The sequence below is a fragment of the Filicampus tigris genome, chromosome 14 (assembly GCF_054856515.1).
Source record: "Filicampus tigris isolate MCC_2025a chromosome 14, RoL_Ftig_1.0, whole genome shotgun sequence".
Classification (NCBI taxonomy): domain Eukaryota; kingdom Metazoa; phylum Chordata; class Actinopteri; order Syngnathiformes; family Syngnathidae; genus Filicampus; species Filicampus tigris.
Genome location: NC_141230.1, coordinates 12,058,694 through 12,085,061, shown reverse-complemented (window position 1 = coordinate 12,085,061; position 26,368 = coordinate 12,058,694). Strand labels below are relative to the sequence as shown.

At 42.4% G+C, this 26,368-nt stretch overlaps 1 protein-coding gene across 1 annotated transcript in view; it reads left to right on the top strand.

Moving 5' to 3' along the window:
- Nucleotides 1–26,368, top strand: part of igsf3 (immunoglobulin superfamily, member 3) — a 105,003-nt gene that overhangs the window by 71,726 nt on the left and 6,909 nt on the right. Inside the window, exons 6-7 of the mRNA XM_086051916.1 lie at nucleotides 1,652–2,077; nucleotides 23,657–24,070. Of these exons, the coding sequence (XP_085908042.1) occupies nucleotides 1,652–2,077; nucleotides 23,657–24,070 (840 nt within the window). The remainder of the gene's footprint in view (nucleotides 1–1,651; nucleotides 2,078–23,656; nucleotides 24,071–26,368) is intronic.

Sequence of the window (26,368 nt, the reverse complement as noted above, 5' to 3'; positions counted from 1 at the left end):
AAATCTTAGCCAAAATAAATGGTCCAATTTTTGTTTTGTTGTGACATATCACAAACATTGCGGCAGGTCATTTCAGGATCTATATCCCACGCCTCCCGTAGGCGTATTTTGACCACAATATATGATGATGATAGAACGTTTTTGCCTAATGAGGACAGTTTCCACTTGGCGGCGCGATGGGCGGAGATGCAACGCCGGTGCTTAAAAGAAATCTCTCCCTCGTGTTTTCTTTGCATCACTGTTAATTTTGAGGCACGCTTTCCACCGTGAATGAAGCGCGCACACAGATGCTGACACACATTAGGAAATATGCAGTAAGTGTTGTCTTCTCGCTGTTCCTGTACAAGCTGCACCTACCAGACTGCTGGAGAAAATGTTGGCGGTAGATGAAGTAGTGCTTGGATCTGTATGAATCCAGTGCACTTCTGAAAGACCCTCAAGAACCCTTGAATCTTGGCTCAGGAGTTTATCCATGTTTGTGTGGATTTTCTCCTGGTGAATTTTCTCCCATTAGTCCAGCTTCATCCCACATTCCAAAAACAGCCCTGTGATTGGCTCACGACCATTACAGTGCGTACTCCGCATCTTGCTCAGTCATCTGGGATAGGCCCAAACTCACCCATGACCCAAATAAGGACAAGTGCGATAGAAATCTAGAGAACATTGAATTTAATAGAGGTTCCAAACAGAGTTCTTAATCGAGTAAATGATTTATAAATGCATCCCTATTTTCTATTTTGTAGATTCTTCTTTGATTCTTTAAGTTATTTTAGCTTAGAGTACATATTTTACAACTGTCATGTACGTACAATTTCAAATGTGTCTTAAGGGTTCTGCAGCTAGTTTTCATGAGCTGCACACCATCGGCGACTAGTTTGGCTTCAAGTTTTGCCTCTAGTGAAACTGATTATCTGGTGAATGGCATTACAACATCATGGATTGTCAATAAAATATGTCGTGTCATATGAGCTTTCACAGTTAAGAAAAAAAAAAAAGTTTCCAGGTATGACGCGAGAGGTGGAATGATTAATTGACTGAATGACAACTAATTGATTATCAAATTAATCACCAATTGTTTGTGATAATCGACAAATCACAAAGAGACCTAAAATTGTAAATATCCTCACATTTCTTTAGTCCTCGATGCAAGCAAGCTGATTATTATTGTCTTGAATCAAAGTAAGACATTTACAAACATCTGACATTTTAATGAAAGGAACCGGTCAGCGAATCAAAAAAAAAAAAACAATCGAAGTGCATTTTATGAAGTCAAATTGAAAAATGTCAATTTAATTTTTTAAACTCATTCACTGCCAGACATTTTCAGACCCTATTTTACCCTAACATTTGAGAAAAATGTGAAAAAAATATAAATAAATTCCTGGGATTGAATGGCTGGACTTTGAAAAGACAAATAAATACGTCAATGACAGTGTATGAGTTAATAAAGAGATGGAAATTAAAACAAGTTATTAAATCTGCTTAATCGATAAAATAATGGAAAGATTAATCAATTATTAGAATAAGTTCGTTTTGGGAAACTGTGGTTTATTTTAGTCAGATAAAATATGCACTCTGTTATGTTGTGTGTGTGTGTGTAATCATCATCATCATCATCAACAACATCATATCTTCTGTTCTCTGCCACTAGAGTCCTCCTTCATGGTCTCCGCCTCATCACGGACACCATCTGTAACCTACGGAGACTCTTTTGACCTTCTGTGCTTGGTCAAGCCCCGCCACAACCCTCGCGTCCCCACCTCGGTCACCTGGCGCTTCATGCCGACTGGCGCGGAGGCCTCCGACGAGGGCGAGAGCGAGTTCAAGGAGTTGGTGACTTTCACCCGGGAGGGCACACTACAATGGGGGGAGCAGCTGCTCGGTCTGGGCACCCGCACCACCGTGGACCGCTCGCACTCCAACACCAACTTCCGACTGTCTGTGACGCGGGCGGGGCGTCGCGAGGCGGGCAAGTACCAGTGCACCGCCGTTCTGTGGAGGAAAAACTACGACAACAGCTGGAGCCGAGTGGCTAACCGCACCTCCAACCTGCTCGGAATTAGCGTCCTCCAACCAGGTAAAACGCCGAATACATTCTTGTCGCCCTGATGGGAACATAACACAGCACAAACACACAGAGTGAACTGCAGTGCATAGAGGATGTCCGCGTTCTCTAATTGCTCTTGGTCTCTAGTTTAGCAACTAATTGGAGTGTGTGTGTGCAGACGTGGGCATTTTCTGCACGCGCCAGGGTGGGCTCTCCTAATGGAGCTCGGTGAATGGATCGCTAAAGATCCCACAGGAAGAAAGAACAAAGTGGAAAGAAGGCAGGAAGACGGGAAGCGAGGAACCTAGACGGTCGGGCCAGAGTGGGAAAGTGTGATAAAGAGAGTGAGCCTTTTCTCCTTGAACTTGTGTTTTTCTCAGCGGAGGCATTAAACTGTCCACGCTACCTGCACTGGACCTCTGTGCCACACACAAACACACATACACAATTCCAATTAGTGGCTAAAGTCAAACAGCAAATCGGGACACCGATACACACTGGCCCAATTTAGCACAGTCTTGTATGGCTCAACAGCACAATACATAATTCATAATGCAGGTAAGGAAAAAGGCCCTGTGGTACCTGAAGAACCAATTTGGAGGGAGAATGAATGAGTCACGTGGTTCACTGTTTTGTATTATGATTAGCAATCATCTGAGAGGCAAATTGGTGGCGCGTAATGTAAAGTGTTCTTGCCGGAAATTTGAATGAAATTGCACAAAAAGGCAGGCATTCTATTATGTTGCTCATTATCCAGCATGTCCTGTCACAGCATCGTCAACAGACGTGGCTCCCATAAAACACTACATTTTGCTCCAATGTCAAAGCAATTGAGGCAACATAAGAGCAATATCAATCCATTCCATTTGGTACTGGTTCTCATGGATATATTATTATTCCTTTTTTTTTAAAAGACCAGGTAGCGGATGGATTGGTTGTAGCGTTGGTTGGAACATATATGTCCCATTTGGGAATGTGCGTTACCACTCGACGGGAATATACGTCAGTGCCTCATCTTTCCCCATTGAAATGTATATACATGCCATTCATTCGTTCTAGCCTTCCGAAACAAGCAAAACAAATGTTTGTGATGTGTTTTTAATGGCAAAAATTGCACTTTTTAAAATTATACTATAAAAACATACCATAATAAAATTAATTAATCAGTTAACGGCCAATCATGGCTCAGCTTCAGAAAACGTGTGAGCTGTGATTGGTCGTTACCTGAGCATTGAGCAATTGTGAGGTCATTTTCAGTCGACAGAAGTGACTAGATGGCTAAAAACGTGTGGATTAGGGGTGGGCGATATGGGCAAAAAAAAAAAAAAATTTTTTTTTTTTAAAAACTCGATAACGATAATTTGACGATATTCTACAAAAAATATTTTAAATCTGTACTTGCTTCACAGACCAATTGTGGATAGACGGCGTTTGTGAACAGCATCTCTTTTAAATTGCTAAATACAGCTCCTGCAAAACATAATCATATTCTCCAACAATATTTAACAACAAAAAACAAAAAATATGTATTGACTTACATTGATTTTTGGGAATACTGTATTTGTCATTTAAATGTCTGTGCTGTTATTCCATAATGATGAGACATTAGTACTGGTGTACCACTGCCAACTACTAGAGCAATCAGAATGAGAAAAAGGTGTTAACTACAGCAATCAGAATGGGGGAAAAAATGCATTTGATATGTGACGTGCGACGAAGTGTCACCCAGCGAGAGGAAAAAAAGCAACACCCATTCTCATACATTGGCCACCGTATTCAGAGTTAAGTTGAATAACAAAGCTGCAACTTACCGAAAAGTGCATTTTCCCACTCATTCATCACTGTGATATGCAGACTTGTGACTTTATTCATGTACGGCTGTATGCTGGCGTCACACTAATAAGCCGCCGTAGTTTGCGCAACATGTCTCAGGAATACAGGCTAGTTATGAATGATGCGGCATAAAAGCATGTAAACTGAATGTTAACCGAACATCCAGGCCGTCACGTTTGACTTGCTCGCTAAAGTACTGGGCGTGTGTGTGCGTGAGTGCGTTTGTGTTTGCTGGCTCAACTCGGCGACTGTTTTCTGAGTGTGTGTGTGTGTTTACTAAGATTTTGTTTAGCATGCTTGCGCGGTCGCCAAGTTTTCCTCGTAATCCATATGGCCCGTGGCTGAACAGAATTGCTCTTCCCGGTGACCGTTTTGGCACATCGAACAATGTTATTCGCACAGACGTCAGTTTTGTCAAGCTCAAATCATTTACAGACTACGGACGACGTGGACTTGCGCCTTGCTATTTTTCCCCGCTGGACACTCCTCCATACTTGAAACGAAGTGGCTGCAGTGCGGACAGAGTCACGTGACTTGGGTCCTGCCCGCTGATTCGGCGAATGATTATCACTTCCTCCTCCTCTGCCCGTCAATGCACCCCGATTCGCCGAATGAGGATTTCAGCATTTCCTCATACTTTGCGGCCATCGACTGACTCGTTATGCTTTTCGAGGCAGTATTAATACTCGATAATGCAAAGTTACACATCATGAAAGCAAGATGGACGATGATATCGATGACGATATATATCGCTCACCTCTAGTGCGGACTATTGCTGCTTAACTCATATTCCACAAACGGAATATTAATCAGGAGGCTGTGTTTCAACTAGTGGGCCTGCTGGGAACATATTCTTGAAAAAAAAAAGTGTTCGGGTTGACTTCTACTTTAACGCTTTCTGTCAGTCCGGCCTTTAGGGTTTGTGTTTGGTGTAACTTGTTTTGACTTTTCTGAATTTGTTTTCTAAAATGTAGAGTAATGTAAAGTGTTTCCGATGAAATGTAAAAGTGTTTGTGACTTTGTTTTGCCACAACACCCTAAGCAAACATGATGTGCATGCTACAAGCTGATGTTGCCAGGTTACCTTTGGTTTATTTTCCAGATTGTTGGGATAGTACAAAATATTTGCATACCACTGACAACAAACAAAGTGTCGCACCATTTTACTTTCCAATGTACTTAATTACATTTGGTGTGTAGGGTTTTTACATGAGGTATTAACCGGTTAATTCTTTATAAAGTTGTCATAAATTCTTATAAGAGATGTACTAAAAAGTATGGCAGTAGCTTAAACAGACCAAATATGGAACCTAATGACACCCCATATTTGTAAGTTGTTTATGAATTATAACTGTTTTTACTTTAATGATTTTCAAAACACCATTTTCACTTTCTTGGACAGCATTTATAAATCTTTCATTTTAAGGTTAACTGTAATTATGACGTCACATTTGGGTTACATCGCCGCCATATATTTTCCATCTTGGAAGAAATTATGCTTATAAACTTTAACTGTGAGCATACGTGGGCGTATGATGTTTGCTTGTGTCCTTCAGCATGCCTGCGGGCAACATTTGTGCTAACAAAGACAGACTTTGGTGATCAATAAGTCTTTCACAGTGAGACAGTGGAATGCAGTCACATGAGCAGACTTGACCGTCTCTCATTGCGCAACATCGATCCCCATACACAAACACGCACGTGCACACAGAAATAAGGAGGCGCATACGCACACATGCCGGAGCACGACATTGCAAGATAGTATTGTGTCTGTGTTGTGACCTTAGCCGTCTACGCGGAAGACACCACGTGGACCGGCCCTTCGCCAGTTATTTGGAAATCGCCTCATCATCCTGAAAGCTCATTTACTTTCCCCGGTGGGCACTTTGCTTTTGCGTTAGCCCACACTGCCTACAGGGGAATGCATTCAAGGTCCTCCTCTGACTTCTTTTCTTTTCTCTTTTTTCTTTTTGGTCTTATGGTCAACCACCCTGCTATCCCATCCGTGACAATGATCATGCCATAAGTCGTCAAGTGGAAGTCAGTCAGCGACTGTGACAAAGCAATCATTGCGCACTTCCTGCTGCAATTTCCTTCATCGTACGAGAAATGAGACGCCGCTCAGTCCTTGTCCTTCACGTCCGGGGACCTTCATTCACACCGATGATTTGTTTCCACTTTCTCTCGCGTTTCCTTGAGTGCGAGCCAATCAGGGCCGAGTCTTCCGCCCCTCAGAAAGGCTGTGTGTGAAGTGAGGTGTGAGCAAACAGCGACTGACCAGATACATAATTGAGCGGCTCTAAATCGCGCTCCCCCCGGTACCCGCTCAGTATGCATGAGCCGCCTGGCCCGCGCGGTGTGCGCGTCGGCATGTGCTCGTATACATCCGCGCTCTCGCATGAACGGCCAGGCTCACGCGTCTTCCTCGCCCTGCTCCTCTGAGAGCTTTCCCTCTGCTTGCTTTGCATATTCACAGCAAGCCCGGCTCACCCCTGATTCCCAGCGACGCAGGGGTGGAATTCTTTCTGCCGGCTTCCCCGCGCTTCGTTCCTCCAGTGTCTTCTATTTACAGGGGATGCTTTATTAAGGAAATTTGGATTTGTTGATGTCTTGTATCCAAATAGTATATATAGCCGACTGCAAATTATGCTGTTGTCCTGTCTTGTCACAGTTTCATTTTCTTACTTGTGGTGTTCTCAAGAAGCAGTCTTGTATTTCTTTTGATTTTTTTTTTTTTTTTTTGTGTGTGTAGTTAACGCACAAACATGCCATATATACTGTATTTCTACTTGTTTAAATCCCACACGACTCTACGTTCTTCTTCGTTGCTTCTTTACGTAGTCCTTTTACAGGCTGTTGAGGCTGAGACAGCACAGAATGAAATGCATGGGCTTACACATGCATTTAAGTGAAATGTGTGGTAAGACTGTTAAAAATGAAACTGCAGTTGGATGTTAAAATGTCAGTAATGACAAGTTATTATGCTAAAAAGTGTTGTATTTGTGAATTGTATACCATGTTTCAGTAAAGTTCGTGTTTATGAACAATATTTGGTTGAAATAAAACATATCTCTGGCATCAGGCTAAAACCTCATAAGTCACATTTTGGTGAATTTCATATTTTTTCAAAAACCTATACTATTGGTTAGTCCACACGTGTAGGTGTTGCTTTACACATTATCGACCAATCTAAAGTGTTGAGAATGGCTTGCTCTCTTTCACGATGCAATAGTTGAACAAACTTGCCATTTTTGGGGTCTCCTGAAAAGTGACTATTTCGGAGGTACAAGGTTTTGACCGAACGCCAACGATATGACGTAATAGCCTCGTATTGATACTTGGTATCGGTGAGTACTCAAATGTAAGTACTTGTACAAAGTATTTGGTCCATGGTATTTGTTTTTGTTGTTTTAATCATCACACCCTCCCACTTGTCAGGGGAAAGCAAGCCGGACTCGCCATTGGCCCAGCAGTATATGCGCTGCTTATCCACTCATTCACATGAAAATGGGCTGTTCCACCGTTATTATAAAATGCATTATCTTTACTCACCACTGATTTTCCAAAAAGGGTTTCCAAGTGCCTATAGACAAATAAATATTGTATCAAATCATCCTAGATGGGTAGAAACCTGCAAAGTGGGTGTGCTAACTCAAACAGATTTTCATTTCCTGTAGGTATCATCTGCAGGTGTCCCAATATTTTTGTCTCCATGCATGTGATTGCTCCAAATAATGAGGTGCCAGTAGCCTTGGGTCTACTTCCTGTCCCAGATTGCATGGGAAAAAAAAAAAAAACAATCCCGTAGCCCATAAGAGTTCACCCTACATACAGCGTCTGCACTCGCGTACTTCGTTTCTATTTAGCTTGAATTATCCAGGACAGGCTGCAAGCAGTGGGTGGTCTATTGCTTAGCGCCATCAATCTAATGTGTGCACGCAACATGCAAACACGCAAACACGGCAGGAAGGGGGTCTGATCTCCCACGGCCCATGTTTAATTTTCTTAGAGGATCTCTCCGATGTAATCCCCTAAAAAGACATTAGAACATGTGATCCACTTCTGCATACACTGGCTGTGGTATTACTTTTCACCTGGTTGGGTTTTCGCGATTGTGGCTCGCTGCAGCACAATAATGGCAAACACATCTTCAGCATGGCGACTCACCGGGGGAAGCCTTCGTCTCCATGACACAGTCTAATATCGTCACGACACAAATTGCACACACACTAATATGCGCACACTCATGCATCAAACACACAAATAATTATGCTGAATTTTCCCTAATGGAAGTGGAGTTTAGATTAATGATGGTTTGGGGACTTCAATAAATTTTTCTCATCATTTTAGCCGGCGCGTGTCTAGCATGTGGAGTAGGACATTAAGAGGTTATTGGCCGGGCCAGAAGGATGATGGTGATGTCGCCTGGGGGAGGATGGAGGGGGAGCAGAAACAGGCTGTCCCACTTTAGTCCGCACCACGGATGAACTTTTGACTACATTTCCTTGGTCGACCATGAGGAAAATTAACAATCAGTTAATTGGTTCATTCTCATTTTTGGACACTTCATATGGTTTTGGTATACAGTGGATTTAAAAAGTCTACACACAACCGTTCAAATGCCAGGGTTTTGTAAAAATGAGACCATGAGACCTCCTTCATTGTTGTGCCATAGTTTCTCCTTTTTGATTATGACTGCCTTCACCGTGTTTCATGGTTTATTGAATGCCTTGGAAATTCATCCGTACCCTTCTCCTGACTGATACCTTTGAACAATGCGATCCCTCTGATGCTGCGGAAGCTCCCTGTCGATCATGGCGTGGGTCGCAAGATGCGACTTTCGAATGTCAGGAAAAGCCTACTAGAACATCTGAACTTTATTTTGGGTTAATCAGAGGCACTTTTAATGGTATTTGTGTGGTGATGAACATGCAATTGTGTGCGATTTAAGTCTGAATACTGTGCCACATCTCCAATTTTACGAGGGTGTGCACACTTGTGCAACCACAATATCTCCGTTTTTGTCATTTTTACTTCCTCTCTCTTTATAATTGAGTTGTACAGGTTATGATAAAATTAATGGTGGGAAAAGTTTAGAAATAATTTATATTGGTCTAACCTTTCTATTCACAAAAGCCTGGCATTTGAACAGAGGTGTGTGGGGTATACGATTGGAGTTTTCTATGTAGATCTTACTTATTAGATGTATATTAAATCAATATTTTTTTAGGTTTAAGTGCTTGTCCTCATTAAGGTTGCAGGTGTACTCGAGCATATCCTAGCTGACTTTAGGCAAGAGGCGGGGGTCCACCCGGGACTGGTCGCCAGCCAATCACAGAACACAAACTTTGATTTCGGTGTGGCCGCCTTGAATTTCAGTGAATGAACTCTTGACATTTGATCATTTGGAGAAGGAATTTGCCTTTTTACACCCAGATTTGATCACCGGGCTTTTCTTGACAAGTCAGAAATAAATCAAACGTAGTATTCAACCTCTAAAATGCAGTTTTCTGTTCAGGAATGAAAGTGAATATGTGTAATTTGACAATGCAAGTAATGAAGTGCTGCACTTGGAACTTCATCTATGTGGCGCTTTTCTTTATTCTGCTCAATAGTGAGCTGGGTGAGCCTACTGTGTTTTCCAGCTGACTTGAGGTGGAAGGCAGGCTATACCCTGGGCTGTTCACCAGCTAATCACAGAGTATACACAGACAAATAGCCATTCACACTCACATTCACACCTGATGTATAAACACGTTTTAGACTGATGAGCCTAACGTGCATGCTTTTGGAACTTGGCAAGAAGAGATACGAACCTACAACCTATCAACTGTGAGGTTGACATGCTAAACATTGTACCCTTGTGCTGCCCTGAATTACCACAGAAGCATTAAAAAAAACATGTCAAGTTAAAATGTTCCTCGGTAACCTGACTCCACTTTTCTTCAGGGTGATAATATTTTCTCTGTTTTTTCTTCTGAGACTGACACAACGGTGCCTCTGCTGTTTTCAGTCAAGTGGTGCACTTTAAAAACATTTGGGTAAAAAAGTAACCCAATTATGGGTCGAAAATGGACTGACCCCACTTGGGTCAATTTGACACAGCTATTTCGGTTAGTCATTTTACCCAAACCCAATGGAAGGCATGTGTAGGCTGGGTTATTCATTTCATCCAAACCCCAAAAATTGAGTCAAATTCAATAAGACACCCAACTTTTTGAGTTATTTAACCCCAAAACTTGGGTCAAATGACTTACCCACAACAAAGCCCACCTTTTTTGGTTATTCACTTAAGCCAAGACTTGGGTCAGATGAATAACCAAGAAGACAACTCACAAAAATTGGGTTATTTTGTGGGGTATTCCTTTGAAGACATTTTTGGGGTTAAATGAATAGCCCAAAGAGTTGAGTGAAATTGTCCCAAGTAGGGTCGATCCCTTTATGTCTTATTGGGTTATTTTTGACCCAACTGCTTTGAGAGTGTGCACTCCATGTCAACTCAATTTCTTCAACAACCGGTTGTGCACACAGACATGTCACAACTGTCAACACTCAATTAATAGCAGAATTAAAGAATTAATAACCAATCTGTTAGCACGCTCATCCCTACTCCTCACACCTTTCATTCTTCTCCTCATTATTTCTTATCTGGCTCTCGTGTTGTGTTATCTTGTCGCCCCGCTACGAGTTTTGAGGATTTATGTCGTCGACTCCCCGCAACTTTATCACGCCCTGCTCCCGCTCTCTAATAGTTCTCCAGGGTTATCCTCCCATTTTTAATATGGGTTGGCACTAGCAGATGCCACATGTGCTCCCCTTTTCATCGCGGTGAAGTACTTGCCACCGGGCTGTTATTGATAGCGACTGCAGCGATCGGAGGTTCTCGCTTATCAGGCCATGAATAGAAGCTGTCCGTCTTCATTACGGCCCGCCCTCTCCTCAGCTGCTCCATCTCTGTCTCCCTGTGTTTTTCTTCTCGCTCTGCTCATAAGTCTCTTTTAATGTCTTCCCGGTCCCCGTGCTCTCACTTAGCAGCATGTTTTTCCTCGGCGCGCGCCCCCCTCAGCTTCTTTCACACGCTTGTGATTTTTCAATATTTTATAATTCCCCGATTCCCTCCTCCTCCTCGTAATTCTCTCCATTATGTTTACATTTTTCTTCAAGCAGCTTCCTCGCCGGTGTTTCATGAATAATAAGGGTACGGTGTTGTGCTTGCCGTTATGGCAGGGTTATTGCCACTGACATGGTGGTAAATCATGGTGGTTCTTTGTTTTTCGGCTGCTATACTTTGCTTTGCCCGCGAGCTCACCTGAGGCGGTACTCTGCGCATAGGCTGCCTGCATGCCACTCTTTCAGTGTTTTCTACCGCCTGTTTACGAACACGCAAGCCGCCGACGAGCAGGGTCATAACGGGTGGCGAGCGTCGAGTCTTCCGGGCGTGCACTGAAACAGAAAATAATTTCATGAGAGCTTTTTAATTCATCACGCTCATTTCCAGACGCTCTAGGTCAAGCTCGTTGTTGACGTCGTCACAAAAGCAAACCTGTGTACTGGCTAAAACACGCAGAGGGCTGGGTTTTTTTTTTTTTTTTTTTTTGTTTTTTTTTTTTTTTGTCAAATCCCATCCGATCTAGATTTTCTATTCGGTTATCTTTCTATCTCTCTTAAGCATGTTTCTTTGTGTGCCTCGCTGCTGCAGCTGTAATTGAAGTCGTAAGTTAGTGGTAGCTACAGTGACGCACAGCAGTAGCTAAGCAGCAGAGCAGAGCGGGTCGAGCCTCGGCCATCTCGGATGACTCTTAATGAGCGCAGGTTTTATGCTTATCGGAAGAACCCTTTCCTACGCAAACATGCCCGCGGTTCCGTTTGATGAGTCTTCTTTGCTCTCTGCATCTTGAGGCCCATTCATCTCTTGTGCATCAGGTTCCCATCAGGCCATATCACATTCCAACAGTCGTTCTGGTGTTGGTGCATTTCTGAGAGCATGAATAAAAGTGGACAAAGGATTCGAGAGTCTGGTGCAAATGATTTATTGCAAAGCGGAATTGTTTCTTTCTCTTCTTACCAACTCAAGTGGTATTTTTTCACTCTTTAGCAAAATGATAGATGAGAGGGTCCAACTACCTATGGGGGTCCTCGCTCATCCACATTACCGACGTACTTTTGCAACATTTTGAAGTTACGAACAATGCACCGGCCGTGCAGCACAAGAAGGCGATGTTGTATTTGTATGTAGATTATATTTACGGCATATTTTTCATACAATTAGAGTCTGTGCTTTCATTATGACTTTACTTCTGCACTTTTTGTTTTCTACATTGTGCTACAACTTATGTACAAATGTGGGTTACGTCGCTGCCGGAGGAATGAAACTCCATCGGAAGACGTGGACCCGCGATATGTTTGTGTGTATGTTGTGCCAATTTGGCTGCTTAGGACTTGTCAACTATGGGCTGTTAAAGCTTCCATCCCACCACCAAAATAAACGCCCCCCTGTTCATATAATGTTCCTGTTTGGGTATCAGTTTTCTGGGTTGACATTCTGTGTTTTGAGAATGCCTGGCATCGTCTTTTGAGCCCTACAAAATCTGACTGCCTACAACTGGCTAAGCAATACATGGTGGAAAGAAACAACTCTGCAAACATCTGTTCATTCATGCAAGGAAACGTGTCGTCTACTTGGGCACGACTGACGTATACATTTCTGAAAATTTGACTGGGGCGAGTGTTCCGTGACACGCACAAGCATGGTGCACTTACCTGGGCCCAGCACTGATGAAAGCGGTGCGCCCTATGCTCAGGCGTGAGTAAACACAGGACCATAACCTGGATATATTTTATAATCCATGACCTTGTTCCTCCAGCCGGCTATTAAAAACACAGTTAAGAGATTTTTTTTCTAAATACATTATACATGTTTGAAGATAAAAACATATGCAAAGACTGACTATGTACCGGTATTACTTGTGGAGAGAGGGTTAAACTGTTTTTCACTATTTGAGTTTTCCTGATATTTTGGATGTGGCTATAACAGTGCTGGCGTGGCTGTTTTGGAGCGCCTCGTCGTTGGCCGTGAGTGCATGGGGAAAAAAGCGTTGTAGCTGCAGCGTGGAAGAGTCACGAGACATGGTGGGATGTACAGTATTCCAGCTACTGGAGGCTTAAGTGGATATATTTTTAAAAGCATCCATTTTTCCAGGTTGGAGAAGTGGTGTTTGATTGACAATTGAGTGGGGTGTGGTTTCAGCGCATTTAGCAGACGCGCCCGCATTGTTCCAGAGCGGAGAGAAAAGGCTTGATTTTTCACCATTTTGAAGTCTCATTTAATCATTCGAATTTGGAGGGTTTTTTTAACAACATTTCTGCGGGAGTCTTGTTTTGGTGTACATGTCTATCCCCGTAATTTGCCTGACTTATAGATGTTGGGGGATCAGAAGTTATATCCCTCTGACACAATGGGATCATCGATGTATTGTTGTCATTAGCATAGAAATTAGTGTCCCAATTCATTAGGGAGTTGGAGCGGGGCTCTTCGCCATCCCTCATTTTCCTTTTCCAGTGGTGGTGTGGCGTGGCACGTTTAGTGCGTTTGGGATGATGTGGCTTTGGCGAGGGGCAGCCAGCCAAAGTAAGATGTTTCGCAGGGGATCAAGTCATGTCTAAGGCTTCAGTCCTGACATGCTTGGGGGGTCTCTGCCATGGATTAACCCCAGCCTGTGCTAATGCTAATGCTAAAGGTTGAGCAGGCTGCCTTTAAGACTCAGTAAGTCTTCTGGAGTGGAGCTGTAGAGGCCGTCTGCTGCTTTCCAAAATCCCCCGGGGGTGGGGGGTGCATGTTATCGCCTTCTCTCTTTTACATCGCTCTCATTTTCTCCATCTTTCGAGTGTGAAAGCCACTTCACTGGATGCTTGAAGGTGAGGAAGAGAATCAGCATGACGGCGCCGAACCAAGTTGACAAACTGATCAAAACTACTACATTGGAATCACCAACCTCAAGGACACTGAAGCTAGTAACATTTACAGGAAAAATATGCCTTGAATACACATTGGGACATCCAGTTGGAAGAATTGACTTATCTTTTTGTGACACCTTTTTCCTGAAGGAAACACAGATGCAAAACAATCGGGAATTACCATGAAGTAAGGGCACTTATGTAAAGTAGAAAACACTCCTGAGGTGTCAAAGTTCTTTTGGAGATGATCATCAGAAGCCATGTTAGTGACTAAATTATTATAAATTTTTGGCTCAAAAATTGATGTCAACCAAAGTGAATTATGTTTAATGAAATTTACAGCAGTGCTATATTTAGTAGTGGAAGAACTCTGTTAAAACTAGTGCTGTCAAGCGATTAAAATATTTAATCGTGATTAATCGCATTTTTCATAGTTAACTTATAGTTAATCGTGCATTTTATTGTAAAAAAAAAAAAAAAAACTTGATTTTTCGGATCCATTATTTTGTCAAATTTTAATACCCGTAACATAAATATGAGGGTTGATGTTCTTGTGCAAATACTTAATTAAAACGTATGCACACAACACGGATAGCCAGGGTCTACACAATAAATTAGTTCCCCAACACACTGGTAGGTTTGTGCAGCTTGGGTCAGTGCACGTAGCTCTTAACTGCGAGAGCAGTCGTCGATCATTTTCCTTCTTCTCACCTTCTCGGGTGATGTCATAGCTTGAGATTGCGCTAGAAGCTGGGAAGTCCGGGACCGGGTGTAACCCTTTGTCAGGGAAGTCCACTCGGAAGTCCGAGACAAGCCTAATAGAGGACTGTAAAAAGCAACTCAGACCAGCCAAGATTGACTTTTCTTACGCGCGGGACAGTGGAGGCCACTCGAGGTGGTTTCTCCCCCAGTCTGTCAGCTTCCGTGCCCCCCTCATGCTCTTTTTATTCAGTACAAGCAGCATGCATTCAGAGATGCAGAAACATGACAATAGCGGCACTTCCTCTTATCTGCACTTTGCAACAGTCTGCGGTTAAACGTCTTCTGCTGACAGCTTCCTGTTTGACACTTTGCACGGCACATTTTACTGCATATGGAGACTATGTGGGTGAGGTCAACAAACGGTCACCACAGGACATTCAAGGAAATGAAACTTTTAACATGATATTAATGTAATTGTCGATTTCTCTCACACCCTTCATGTGATGGCGGAGCCACGAACATTGGTCTAATTAATTTTTTTAATCGTCATGCATCATGTAAAACAAAAGTAACGACCATGTTTTGAAAATGTATCGAGTAAAATGTACAGATACTGGTGATAAAATGTGACGGATAAAAGTAAAAAGTATTCTAAAAAAATAAATACTCTCTGAATTACAAAGTCTGGAAAAAACGACTCAAGTACCCGTAACAGAGACTTCTCATCTCTGCCGCCCGACAGCGACGATATATTATTTGGTAAAGTAATGTTTATTTGAAGTTGGCCTTCTTACCGTGTTGGTGGTGTGTTACTGTCATGCGTATCATAGAAAAATGTTGCTGTGGTTTGCTTGACTTCTTGAAAGTGTACTCGTAAAAAGCGGGTACCCGAGGCAGAAAAAATCCTTGAGTATTTTTTTTAATCGAGGTACCCGAATTACTCGAGGATTCGTTTCAGCCCTAATTCAAATTAAAGAGTAAATATTCAAATTAATTAGCAAATCAATAGAAATATTTGAATGACATTTTTACACTTCCAATCGATTTAGGTGACGAATAGGTAAATACATGGGGAAAAAAAACAGCAAGAAAATGCAATGAAAAACAATTCCATCAGGCTTCTACTACCTGTATTTCAGGTCAAATTCCCCATTTTTCCTGCACTGTAGAAATGAAGGACAGATTTTTCTCTGTAAATTCTGTGGATCCGTCTAAGTGCGACATGCACGCACCACACACAAGCTACACTTGCGATACGATCAAATCAGCCAGCGTCGACTTGGCGCAAGCACAATGGACGTTCAAAATGTTCTCTCTGTTTATCGCTAAACCCTTCTATCCCTTTACACCGTGCTATTTTTTCCCCAATCATCTCCAGGTACAAGTACTGCACATTCCACTAGTGAGTGCCATTAATCTTTGCAAAGGCTTATGTATTCATTTTGTTGCACAGGAGCACAAGGAAAATATGAAAAGTGACTGTGCATTGTGTTCCTTGACTGCATACCAGACTGAACGAGAAACTCATAACAGATTTAAAGTTGGCCTTGAACTTTACTTGGACAAGCTGTCACAAATTTCATAGGCTGCTGCGGTTTCCAGGGCAACCTGGGTGAACATCACGGCATGGCCAAGATAACTTAAATAGGACCACGGGGATTTGATCTTCCACTGAGAAAGCATGGCAACGATTAAGCAAAATTTAATTAAAAGTGTGATTGTTGCTCTGCGAATTGTATTAAAATGTGTCATCGGGCCAAAATGGAGATCTAATGATATGGGCCGCCTCCCATTTGTGCCTCCTGCGGTACAACAGCTCCACTACCTCAGCACTTTTCCTGGGCACATACTGTCATTACAGTGTACACAGGTACACAAAAATCCACACGTTGCAGCATCTAATTGGCTCATTCAACCCTCATTTCAACCCTGTCCCATGTGTGCCCAATTTGTCTCCTTTAATGGCAGCTAGAATCACCCCCCCCCCCCCCCCACGTATTTTTTGTGTTTTTGGCACAAAGGCTCCAGCTCGATTTTGTTAAGGAAGTACGGTAGCAAATTGAACCCCCAAACCCCAAAAGCAGCCCTACACAACACTTGTTTTTGAGGCTGCACAACAACAGTAGGAGTCAGTGGGGAGTGGATCACTCGTGAAAAATGTTCGGTTAACTTCAAAGAAGCAGCAAAACTGGAAGGGGCGAGTGCCCGGAAGTAGCGGATGCAGCCTGACTCTTCAAATGAGGACGGACTAGAACTCGTTTCCAATCCCTGCCTCGGCTCCATGTGGAGTCTTTTAATACATGATGGGCTTATCTCCTAGTTTCCCCTTCGTCAAAACACTTTTGACCAGCCATCACCTTCCCTCTCCCGGCTGTTACTGTGATTTATGTGTCTCCTGATCAAGTTCTGTCTAATCACCTGACAGCAGCTTCATGAATATTCCAGAAGCCTCACCTGTGCTCATGAATATGGATGGCTCCTAAAGTACTCTTCCAGAGGTGCCGGTAGGTCTCCTGTGAACATTTTGGCTCTTATTTAGATATACTTGCCTAAAATGTACTTAATGACCGCTGAGCTGCAAAATATTCCAGTGGGCCTCGGAAGCTCAAGAGAGGGCAAATTTATTTTGCAATGCACCGGATGAGAGGAAAGCGGACTAGTTCGTTAATCACGCCTGCGACAGACAGATACATTCCTCAAATCAATCTGTCTCGCAGTAGAGGTGCGAACAATGACCCACTGGGACTCACCAAAGTACCAGCTTGGTTTAACTCACTTTTAGTTCTTAAAAAAAAATATCATGGGAAATTGGAGAGGGCACACACACTACTTTGTATGCAGCATCTGAAATGTGATGGTAAGGTGACACGTTTAATTTGAGGAGACTGAGGGCAGCAATAATATGGGACCTTGCAGCAAAGTGGAGACTGTAGATAATACAGACGGCGTATAATACTGCATTTGGAGCCAAGCCTCAGCAACAGAGAAAGCTGACATTAGCGTGTGTTTATTTTTGTCGTTAGGCACATATCCTCGAACGTTCCAGTGACACGATTATGACGAATGGTGACCTGCAATGCTTTGCATCACCCACATGTTATCTTCCTGGCACGCTTGGAACCCCGACTGATCACATACTAGAAATAGTACCCGACTCGTTTGAGAATGTAGGGGTGGCAAGTAGCTATCGCGCAGCAGAAAAAGGGCTTTGCAATGCCACCCTTTTGTTCAGTTCACTCCGTGCTTGAGTAAGTTTTGAAGGTGATAGATGTGAATGTGATTGGCCGACGTCCAGTCCAGGGTGTACCTTCCCTCTTGCCTAAATTGAGCTCGGGATAGGCTCCAACAAACCTGCCACTAGGGCTGAGAAAAATATCTATTTACGTTACCCCCAACCAATATTGCGATTTCTCAAAGGTTCTGTTAGTTCAGCCCTACCTATGACCCTAATAACGACAATCCACATACAGTAGAAAATAGTTGGATGTTGGCTCACGCTGTTACTGTGCCTTAGCTCATGGTTCTACCATATACATTTTCCACACTTTCCATTTGGGCTGCAGTGGTCTGTTTTCTGGCTGCTGTCAGTCTGTCTTGAGAATCATTTTTTTCTACTTACTGTATGGAGTCTAAAGAGGATATCCACATTCTTCACCATTGTTGTTGAGTGTTACCATTTCTTGTTTCGATGGGGGATTATTTTGAATTGGAAAAGCGAGTAGCCCAAACTTAGCCGAGTACTGTGAAACGCAAAAGTGGCAAACATTTTGTGGAGAAGTGTTTGTTTTTGTGTGCGCGTGTGTGTAATCCCACTAACTAAATGACAAACCAACCTCGATGAGAACACAAGCCCCCTGGCGTAGGTAATAAAACAGGTGAGCGCAAGAACTGGCACTTGAAGTTTGAATGCCGACTTAAAGCAGAACAGAGGAAATGTTGACAATCCCATTTTGATGGCATCCCCTGGAGGCTCATTAAGGGAACGCCGCCGATGCGAACTCCACTCTCTGCTCAGGGAAGGCATGTAGACGATGAGCCTGCCTTGTTACTTTGTGATTGAACTGGCTTCCTACTCTCTAACACCACCACCCCTCCTCCACACACTATGTAGCGGTCCTAATCAATGGCACATTCACTACTACTTACTGTACTTGGATCATATGGATTACTTTAGTGTGTTTTCTCGTGCAACATTAAGAGCAATGCAGAAGCGTGCCGCTCTCCGTGGGAATGGACACGTGTGAGGACGTGACTAGTGGCTGCTCTGTGAAGTCGCTGCCCACTTAATGTCGCATTTCACTGCCAGACTATTCTGGGGGGAGACGTGAAGGTTGTTTCGCAATAGAAGAGGGCCGCATTTTTGCTTTATTGCGCCTCTCGCTCACCCGGCTTGTTTGTGGCTCCTCTGTCCCGCCTCTGCTTGAGCGAATGCTTAATTATAACCACTTGTAAGAGGCTTCTTAATAGGGCTTGAATAATTAGCGTATTTTATCTTTGAAAAGACATTTCGGTAAACACTAATGTACAGCTCACACATTTTCCCTTTTTCTCCTGGCCACAGATTCAAACTTGACATGAGAAAAAAAAAAATCGCCCCCTCCTGTGCCAACCCAGTCTTGCATGGCTCTCCGTTTGAAGGTTCGAAGGTAATTCTCCTTGCAAAAGAAATGATTGCCAGAATACTTCAGTCATTTCTGTGGAGATGAGGCTTCCTATCTGGGACGCATGTGGATGCCATGGAAATGATGACGAATGAGGGATCTCTTCCTTGTCGTTAATTAGGACTTACTTTCACGTGTCCTCTTAATACATATGTTTGTCAACTGGAATCCAAATGACAAATATATATGTCAAGTACATTTTTCAATGAGTAGACATGGAACTTGCTTGCCTGTGAAAGATTAGTAAACCAGTGATTTGGCGGCATTTCATTAGTTTGGATTTGAAATCAGCACAGCTTTTGAATAAAAGATAAAGATTAGGGGTGAACCCTGGTTTATCACATCAATTATGAGCGAGAGAAATGCAGACATGTCGGAAGTTGCTCAAGTCTAGGCACCCCGCACTTGAGCACAGTATGTGTAGCCTATATATAATATAAACATAATGTGTGTTGCAAGGGTGAAAAAAAGAGTTCATGGAGCGAATGGCAAACACCATGTAAAAAAGCTACACTCGAGCCAAACAGCGGTTAGCATCATTCAGGTCGTGTTTCTTAGTTGTACAAGGTGACACAAGAAAACGGGAACTTTTTAACGATGCAATAAAACCAAGAATGAAGGAAGAAAAATATTTTATTCATAGCAATTGAAACCTTAAAACATGCAGATCAAAATCACTGCTTTTCTTGACGTTACTTTTCACAAAAATCAATTTCCTCCGCTTTTTGGGTTGAAAACTGTGTTTTTGGTGAAACAAGCCTTGTTCTGCTGCTGATAACTAAAGACCAACAAAGCTAATAAATGTGTTTTTATGGTGAAAGATGATACTTGTGTTGTCACAGAACACAATAATTCTGTAGGACTTGAAAGATCAGTCCAAATGCCCAAAATGGGGAACTGTGCTAAAATAAAAAAGCTGTCAGTGAATAATTTAAGATTGAACAGAATATTCTGTCATCTGTGATGTTTGGAAAACAAAAAAGTTAACCACTGCAACATGTAAATACAACAAAAGCGCTCACAAAAAGGACAAGACGCAAGACATAGGGTGATGATGAAATCTGACTACTTTGAATGGGACTCCACCTACTTCACAAAACGTCTGTTTTTTCTTCTCTTCTCCAGTTCGTGTTAAGCCAGGTCCGTCTTTTGGAATAAGGGTCACAAACAGCGACAGAGAGCAAAAACACTGGCAGAATATGTTCTATGCAAGCCCACTAGTTGAAACAAGGTATTCTGATAAATATTGATCAATTCTGATAAATATTGCGTTTGTGGAATAAGATTTAATCCACCCCTTTTCAGCCATCACTGGGGGCGGCCATTTTCTCGCTTCTGTCGACTGAAAATGACATCACAACTGCTCAGGGCTCAGGTAACGACCAATCACGGCTGACCTGTTTTCTGAAGCTGAGCCGTGATTGCTCGTTTTCTGAGCCGTGGGTGTGTGAGAAAAAGGGTGGATTTTGCTGCTTAAATCATATTCCACAAATGCAGTATTAATCAGAATGCCATGCTTAGACTAGTGGGGATGCATAGAACATTTTCTTGTACAGAACATTTTTAGGGTTGACTTTCCCTCTTTAAATGCTCGCAGGTCTATGTGGAAGTCTCACATACCATCATGGACAATGGCGGTTTTGTGTGGCATTAGATGCTTATTTTCCCCTAAACCCTAGGTGCAATTTCAGATAAAATCTGATGACATGTTTGTACAAAAGTCATCCTTTACAAAGGTGATGTTCAAAATAAATGTGAGGGATGAAGAGATGTCAGAGAGGAATTAATTTCACAATGATTTATTATTATGGTTGTAATTTGTATTGCGGTGCAGAATCACACTCACTGCATCATACTGAGCTGTGCTAAGCTGAATCAGGTAACAACAATATTAGCGCCGGTCTTAAGCATTGCGGCTGTAGTAATTAGACTTATTAAACTCATTAGTCTCAGCTGTGCTGATTGCATGAACTACACAGACTACAGGATGTTATTATCTTTGCATTAATGCAAGATAAATGTATACCTGGGCTGCTAAAGTTGGTAGACATTGTTAAGAGTCATACAGAGTAGGCCTACTTCATTTATGTGTTTATTTTATTTTATTTTATTTGAAAGTGGCTGAAAATAAAACAGTAAAAGAAGACAGAACGCTAAAAAGGTTTGAACGAAAAGCGCTGAAATTTATAGCGTAATTGTTAGTGTACGTGATGGAAGTGTATCCAATGTTTTAGCCCTTTTGTGTCTTCCAGTCTAGTTTGATTAGTCACCTCCAATGGTTGAATTACCTGCCATAGTTATCTGAAAGAAACATTAAGTAATAAATAAAGAAGGCCAATAATGAAGAACTCTGTAACAGTAGTCCAAGGTTAAAGTAGCCTTGCATGCATTGTTTGATCATTGATTGGGTTTTTTTTAAACAGGAAGAGATATGAATTCCGATTTCATATTATTATTATTGCTACTATTATTCATTGACTGCAGCTTATAAGAAAGCTGTCCAGGTAGCAAGAATTCTGTCCAACTTCATTGAGTTGCCCAGTGCTCAGTCAGTGGTCCAGGTGATGGCGGTTGCCAGCAGAGGAGTTTTCTGCCCTCTAGTGGAAAGAAAATGCACCAGCAGCTACGCGCACACAGACACACACAGATAGACACACACCATTGATCAATGTGTCTACTCAGTGGCTCGATAATATTGGCCAATCATTTGGAGCGTGCTTTAACAAGTATTTAACTTTAATAGCTTATTGATGATGATAGCCACACACAGCACAATGTTGACTATTTCTTGTGCTTTACATTCATTTTATGCACAAGGTGGACACAATATTAGCTACATCTGCACATTGTCGATGCTTAGCTTTGATTGACAGACACTGCCAAGAAGTATTAAATTTTAACAGTATGAATCGTACTGTACCTGCAGCTCATTCCTTCCCGCTGCTAATGTGACTGTGACCGATCACTACACTGACATCCTCTCCTCCCTCCCTGTGAACGTCTGACATTTTGACAGACAGCCTGGCCTCCCTGCTTGTCTAATCGTGCCTGCGTCCCTTCCTGTTACAACACCTTCACCCCCTTTGCACTCGTGTGCCTTTTGTCGCACCTTTTCTATCCACTTTGATTTCAGCAGCCCAGGCAACTTTGAGATGTCTTGCGTGTTCTTCTCGTATCGTCGGCGTGTCACCTCCTCCCCCACACAGAAAGCCCAGCGACAGGCGGTTATGAATGTATAATAACTTGCAGCAATGGAGGTTATGCTTTTCAACGTTGTATGGCAGTGGCCAAGATAAAAAAAAAAAAATTTTTAATTTAAAAAATGACATGACTTTTCAGACTGTGTGGAGGCGTAAGAAGCTGTTAAATGTTGCTGCTGACATTCCTCAATTTGTCTGTGTGCAGCACATGAAGAAGGAAAAGAATTAGGTGTGTCAAAAAATTTCCAGGACTGGTGTCACAAAAGATATACTATCCCAAACCCACACTACGAGTATTCCCCTACAGTGTAGGTTAGACGATGAACCAGTACATCCAAAAAAACAAAAAAAAAATCTACGCCGTTTGCTTTGGTCAGTGCACGATAAGAGGCAAACGTGAGATTTTCTTCCCCCTCGTTCCCAAGCTCCGGTGGATCATCAAGGGCAGGACACAAGTGCCACTTTAAAATTCTTCAAGTTTAATTTATTAAACACCCGAAAATCAATCAAGTAAGCAATTATATATTGTTTATATTTTCTAATTAATTTGATCAACTGATACATAACAGCTTTCTGTTAAGGGTTATAAGGCAAATAGTTAAAGATTTTTCAAGATTTTGGGGTGGACAACGGCCCTGTATCCCATCTGACTAGATCCACCCCTGCATATCTCCAAATTTCAGAACCAAAACAAGAGTAAACTAATATTCTATGTTCATAAATCAGACATTGACGCGAAGCAGAACGTGGAAGAAACAATTTTTGCTTCTAAAATTGAATTATCTTTATTGATGTTAAGGTGTTTTGACGAGCAATTGCGTTATCTTAGTCGAAAATAGTTTATTTGTATTGTTGAATATTTAGAAAAGCTCTACAGTATGTAAACCAATTTATTAGTATGTAAACCAATTTATTAGTAGTAGTGGCAACTATTTTTTTGACACCCTCCCTTCTCACGCTGCCTACCTCCACACATTTTTTTCTTTTTTACTAGCCTTGCGGGCCACGTCAAAAAAGTCATTTTTAGTATGAAAAATGGCCCCCGGGGCCGTAGTTTGGACACCCCTGATCAACCATTTTAAGACGTAGTTTAGGTTTGTAATTTATTTTGTGTGACGCGAGCACTGGAACTTTTCTGGCACATTGTATGCTAACCCAAGGCTCAAAGCCGTAAGCCGTCACGAGTCAAAATTCAAATTTTTTGCCTCAAACAAATTGAAACACAAAATAAAGTCCATCTATTGTCTTTTTTTCCACAGATAGCAAGCTTCAAGTGCAAAAGAAGAACCAGTCTCTGGTCAACCTGGAGAACAGTCGAATCCGGATCAATTGCTCCATCACCTCGCAGACCAGCCCAGACTCCCACCACGCCGTGCTGTGGTACGTGCGCCGCGCCGCCGCGGGCTCGGAGGCCGACGAGCTCCTGCTGCGGATCGAGCGATCGGGGGCCCTGGAGTACGGCACGTACGCCGACGAGGAGAGGCTGCGGCGGCGCGTGCAGGCCGAGAGGCTTTCCCCTCGCCACTACGCGCTGACCCTGAACAGGGCAGAGAGCGGCGACTCGGGGACGTACTACTGCCTGGTGGAGGAGTGGCTGAGTGACCCAGATGGAGCGTGGTACCGCCTCTCGCGGGACTCATCCGGGTTCACGGAGGTTCGAGTTAGACAGCCAGGTCAGTGGTGCTTCTCTTACTCCCACCGCAAGGCGGAACCGGCTGTCATGTTGGCATCACATGTTGGCCCTTTTTAGACTTATTCGATTCTTTTCCATTCTATCGGAGATATGTCTGATTCAAACCCCAAAATGTCATATTTGGGAAGGCAGGTGTACCTAATGAAGTGACCAGTAAGTGCATGCTAGGGACCTGCCAGAGGCTTTGAGAGGCCATTATCCGTTTGTTTGTATCTCTAAATTGGAAGATCTACTTTAACTTCACATGTTGTCTACACAGTGTCCCAAATATTTTTAATGTTGTGTTGCTTCATTGCATGAGATACATTGAGAGACAGCTACAAGACTGTCTTTAGGACATACTGTAGCATGCTCTGAATAAAAGGACTGTCACAATAGCAATCCAGCCCGACCCTTGCTGCCCACCTGCTTTTCACTCCAATTTGGACCTCCTTGCCATGCACAGTATAAAAACCCTCATCTCATTTCCTGCCCTTGCCTGAGTGCTAATAGCCGCCAGCCACTAGCGCTGATAACAAGCAGCTCAATATCCCGACAGCAGTCAAAGCCGCGGAAGAGATCAGCTGGCACCGAATGGTTTGAAGCCACGGCAGCTGTCAGGCACCACACGGAAGCTTTCTCATCAGGTCACTTCTTCCCAAGAAGCATCCAAAAGCACTCAAAGACATCATGTATTCATGTGTTGCCAACCTTAAAGTAAGATGGCGTCCCTCAGGACAATCCACAAGGGTGGTGTAAAAAACAAAACAAAAAAAACCTGCACTTTGTTTGCTTATTACCAACAAAAACCTCCAAATAACCCCTGTTGCCTCCAAATAAATTAGTTGTTCAAATAATCCACTTTTTTTGTATGAATATATTCCAAAGATTTTTATTTGGCCTCTAAGAACTGTTATTTCTAGGTGTCCTGTTTATAACATGGAGTACAAACATCAATACAGCATTAGTTCAAGAACGTGAAGACGGCGAGGGGAAAAAAAAACTTAAAAAAAAAAAAAAGGTGGTTCATGTGAAGTCGACACCGCTAAAACTAATTGGGCTCTAGCAGCTACACAGATCTAACCCTATGGGGATACATTACCGTATATGCAACCTTATATTTGGTGAATGTTTGCTTTCATTATGGGGATGCAAATTTGTCTGTCAATCAATATTTTGTTCCTCTGATTCATTTATAACTAAACATTTAATCAGAAATGCTCAGCGTGTACACGTGTAGATGGCCAAGTATATATAATGTATGTATAATGCAAAACCATACACATTTAATTATAAATTAACATCACATTAAGTAAAACATGTATCATGAACATCGATGATATTGATTCGCCTAAGCAACTTTGATCTTGTGGTATTATAATTACTATTTTTCTGGGTTGGTTTATCACAAACTAATGAGTAGATTTAATAAAATATAGCATATACTTTATTCATCATCGGAGGGCGAATTTCTCTGAACGATTTCAGCATTTTCCCCCACAGGAAATAATGGACGTGATCAATTTGCATAAGCTGAGCTACAGCTACTTTGCAAGAAGTTCCTTGTTCCTGTTCTTTGGTGTTGTAATTACTTACACCCTTGTGTGGTCCTGCGTGACATTTTGTGACTTCTTTGTCTTAGTTTCCAAATTCGGACTCTGCAGTTGGTAGTTGCATTTACTGTCTTTTTGTAGCGTGTTCCTTATAAATAATATCCCCTGAAAAGTGACATGAGAGATTTGTTTGTAAATGCTTTTACAATATCTCTGCTTAAAAAAGTGCAACTGTGTGATAGTGAATTGTGGCTATAAAACGTTAAACTGTTTTTCACCCTTTCAGTTGCCCTGATTTTTTTCGTATTGAGGTTAAAATAAGGCTCAGCGACGCACTTGGACACCTTCATTTGAATCAGTGATTTTCCGGCGCAATTGTCAGTTGTAGTATTTAGTTACTATTACAAGGCCTATTTCTAATCCAGTAGTATGTGGTTAGCTAGCTAGCTATGCTTACGCCTGGAAAGTGCTCTTAACTGGATGCGACAATTTAGAGAACAGCTTGGTGTTATCTAAATTCCCAAGTGAGGGTCCGACGAGCCCGCTGCCCATCCGCCGGCCGAGAGGAGCCCCAGAAGTGTGTTAGCTTGCAAGCTAGCTGGTGGGTAGCGCTTCCTGTCGCAGCATGGGTATATGTACATTTTTGCGATTTTGAAGCCTCATTTTATATACTTGGCAATTTTGGCATTCTTCACGTTCGGGAGGGTTGGTAACACTGTTTTCTGTTGTATGTTGAATTTAGAAGA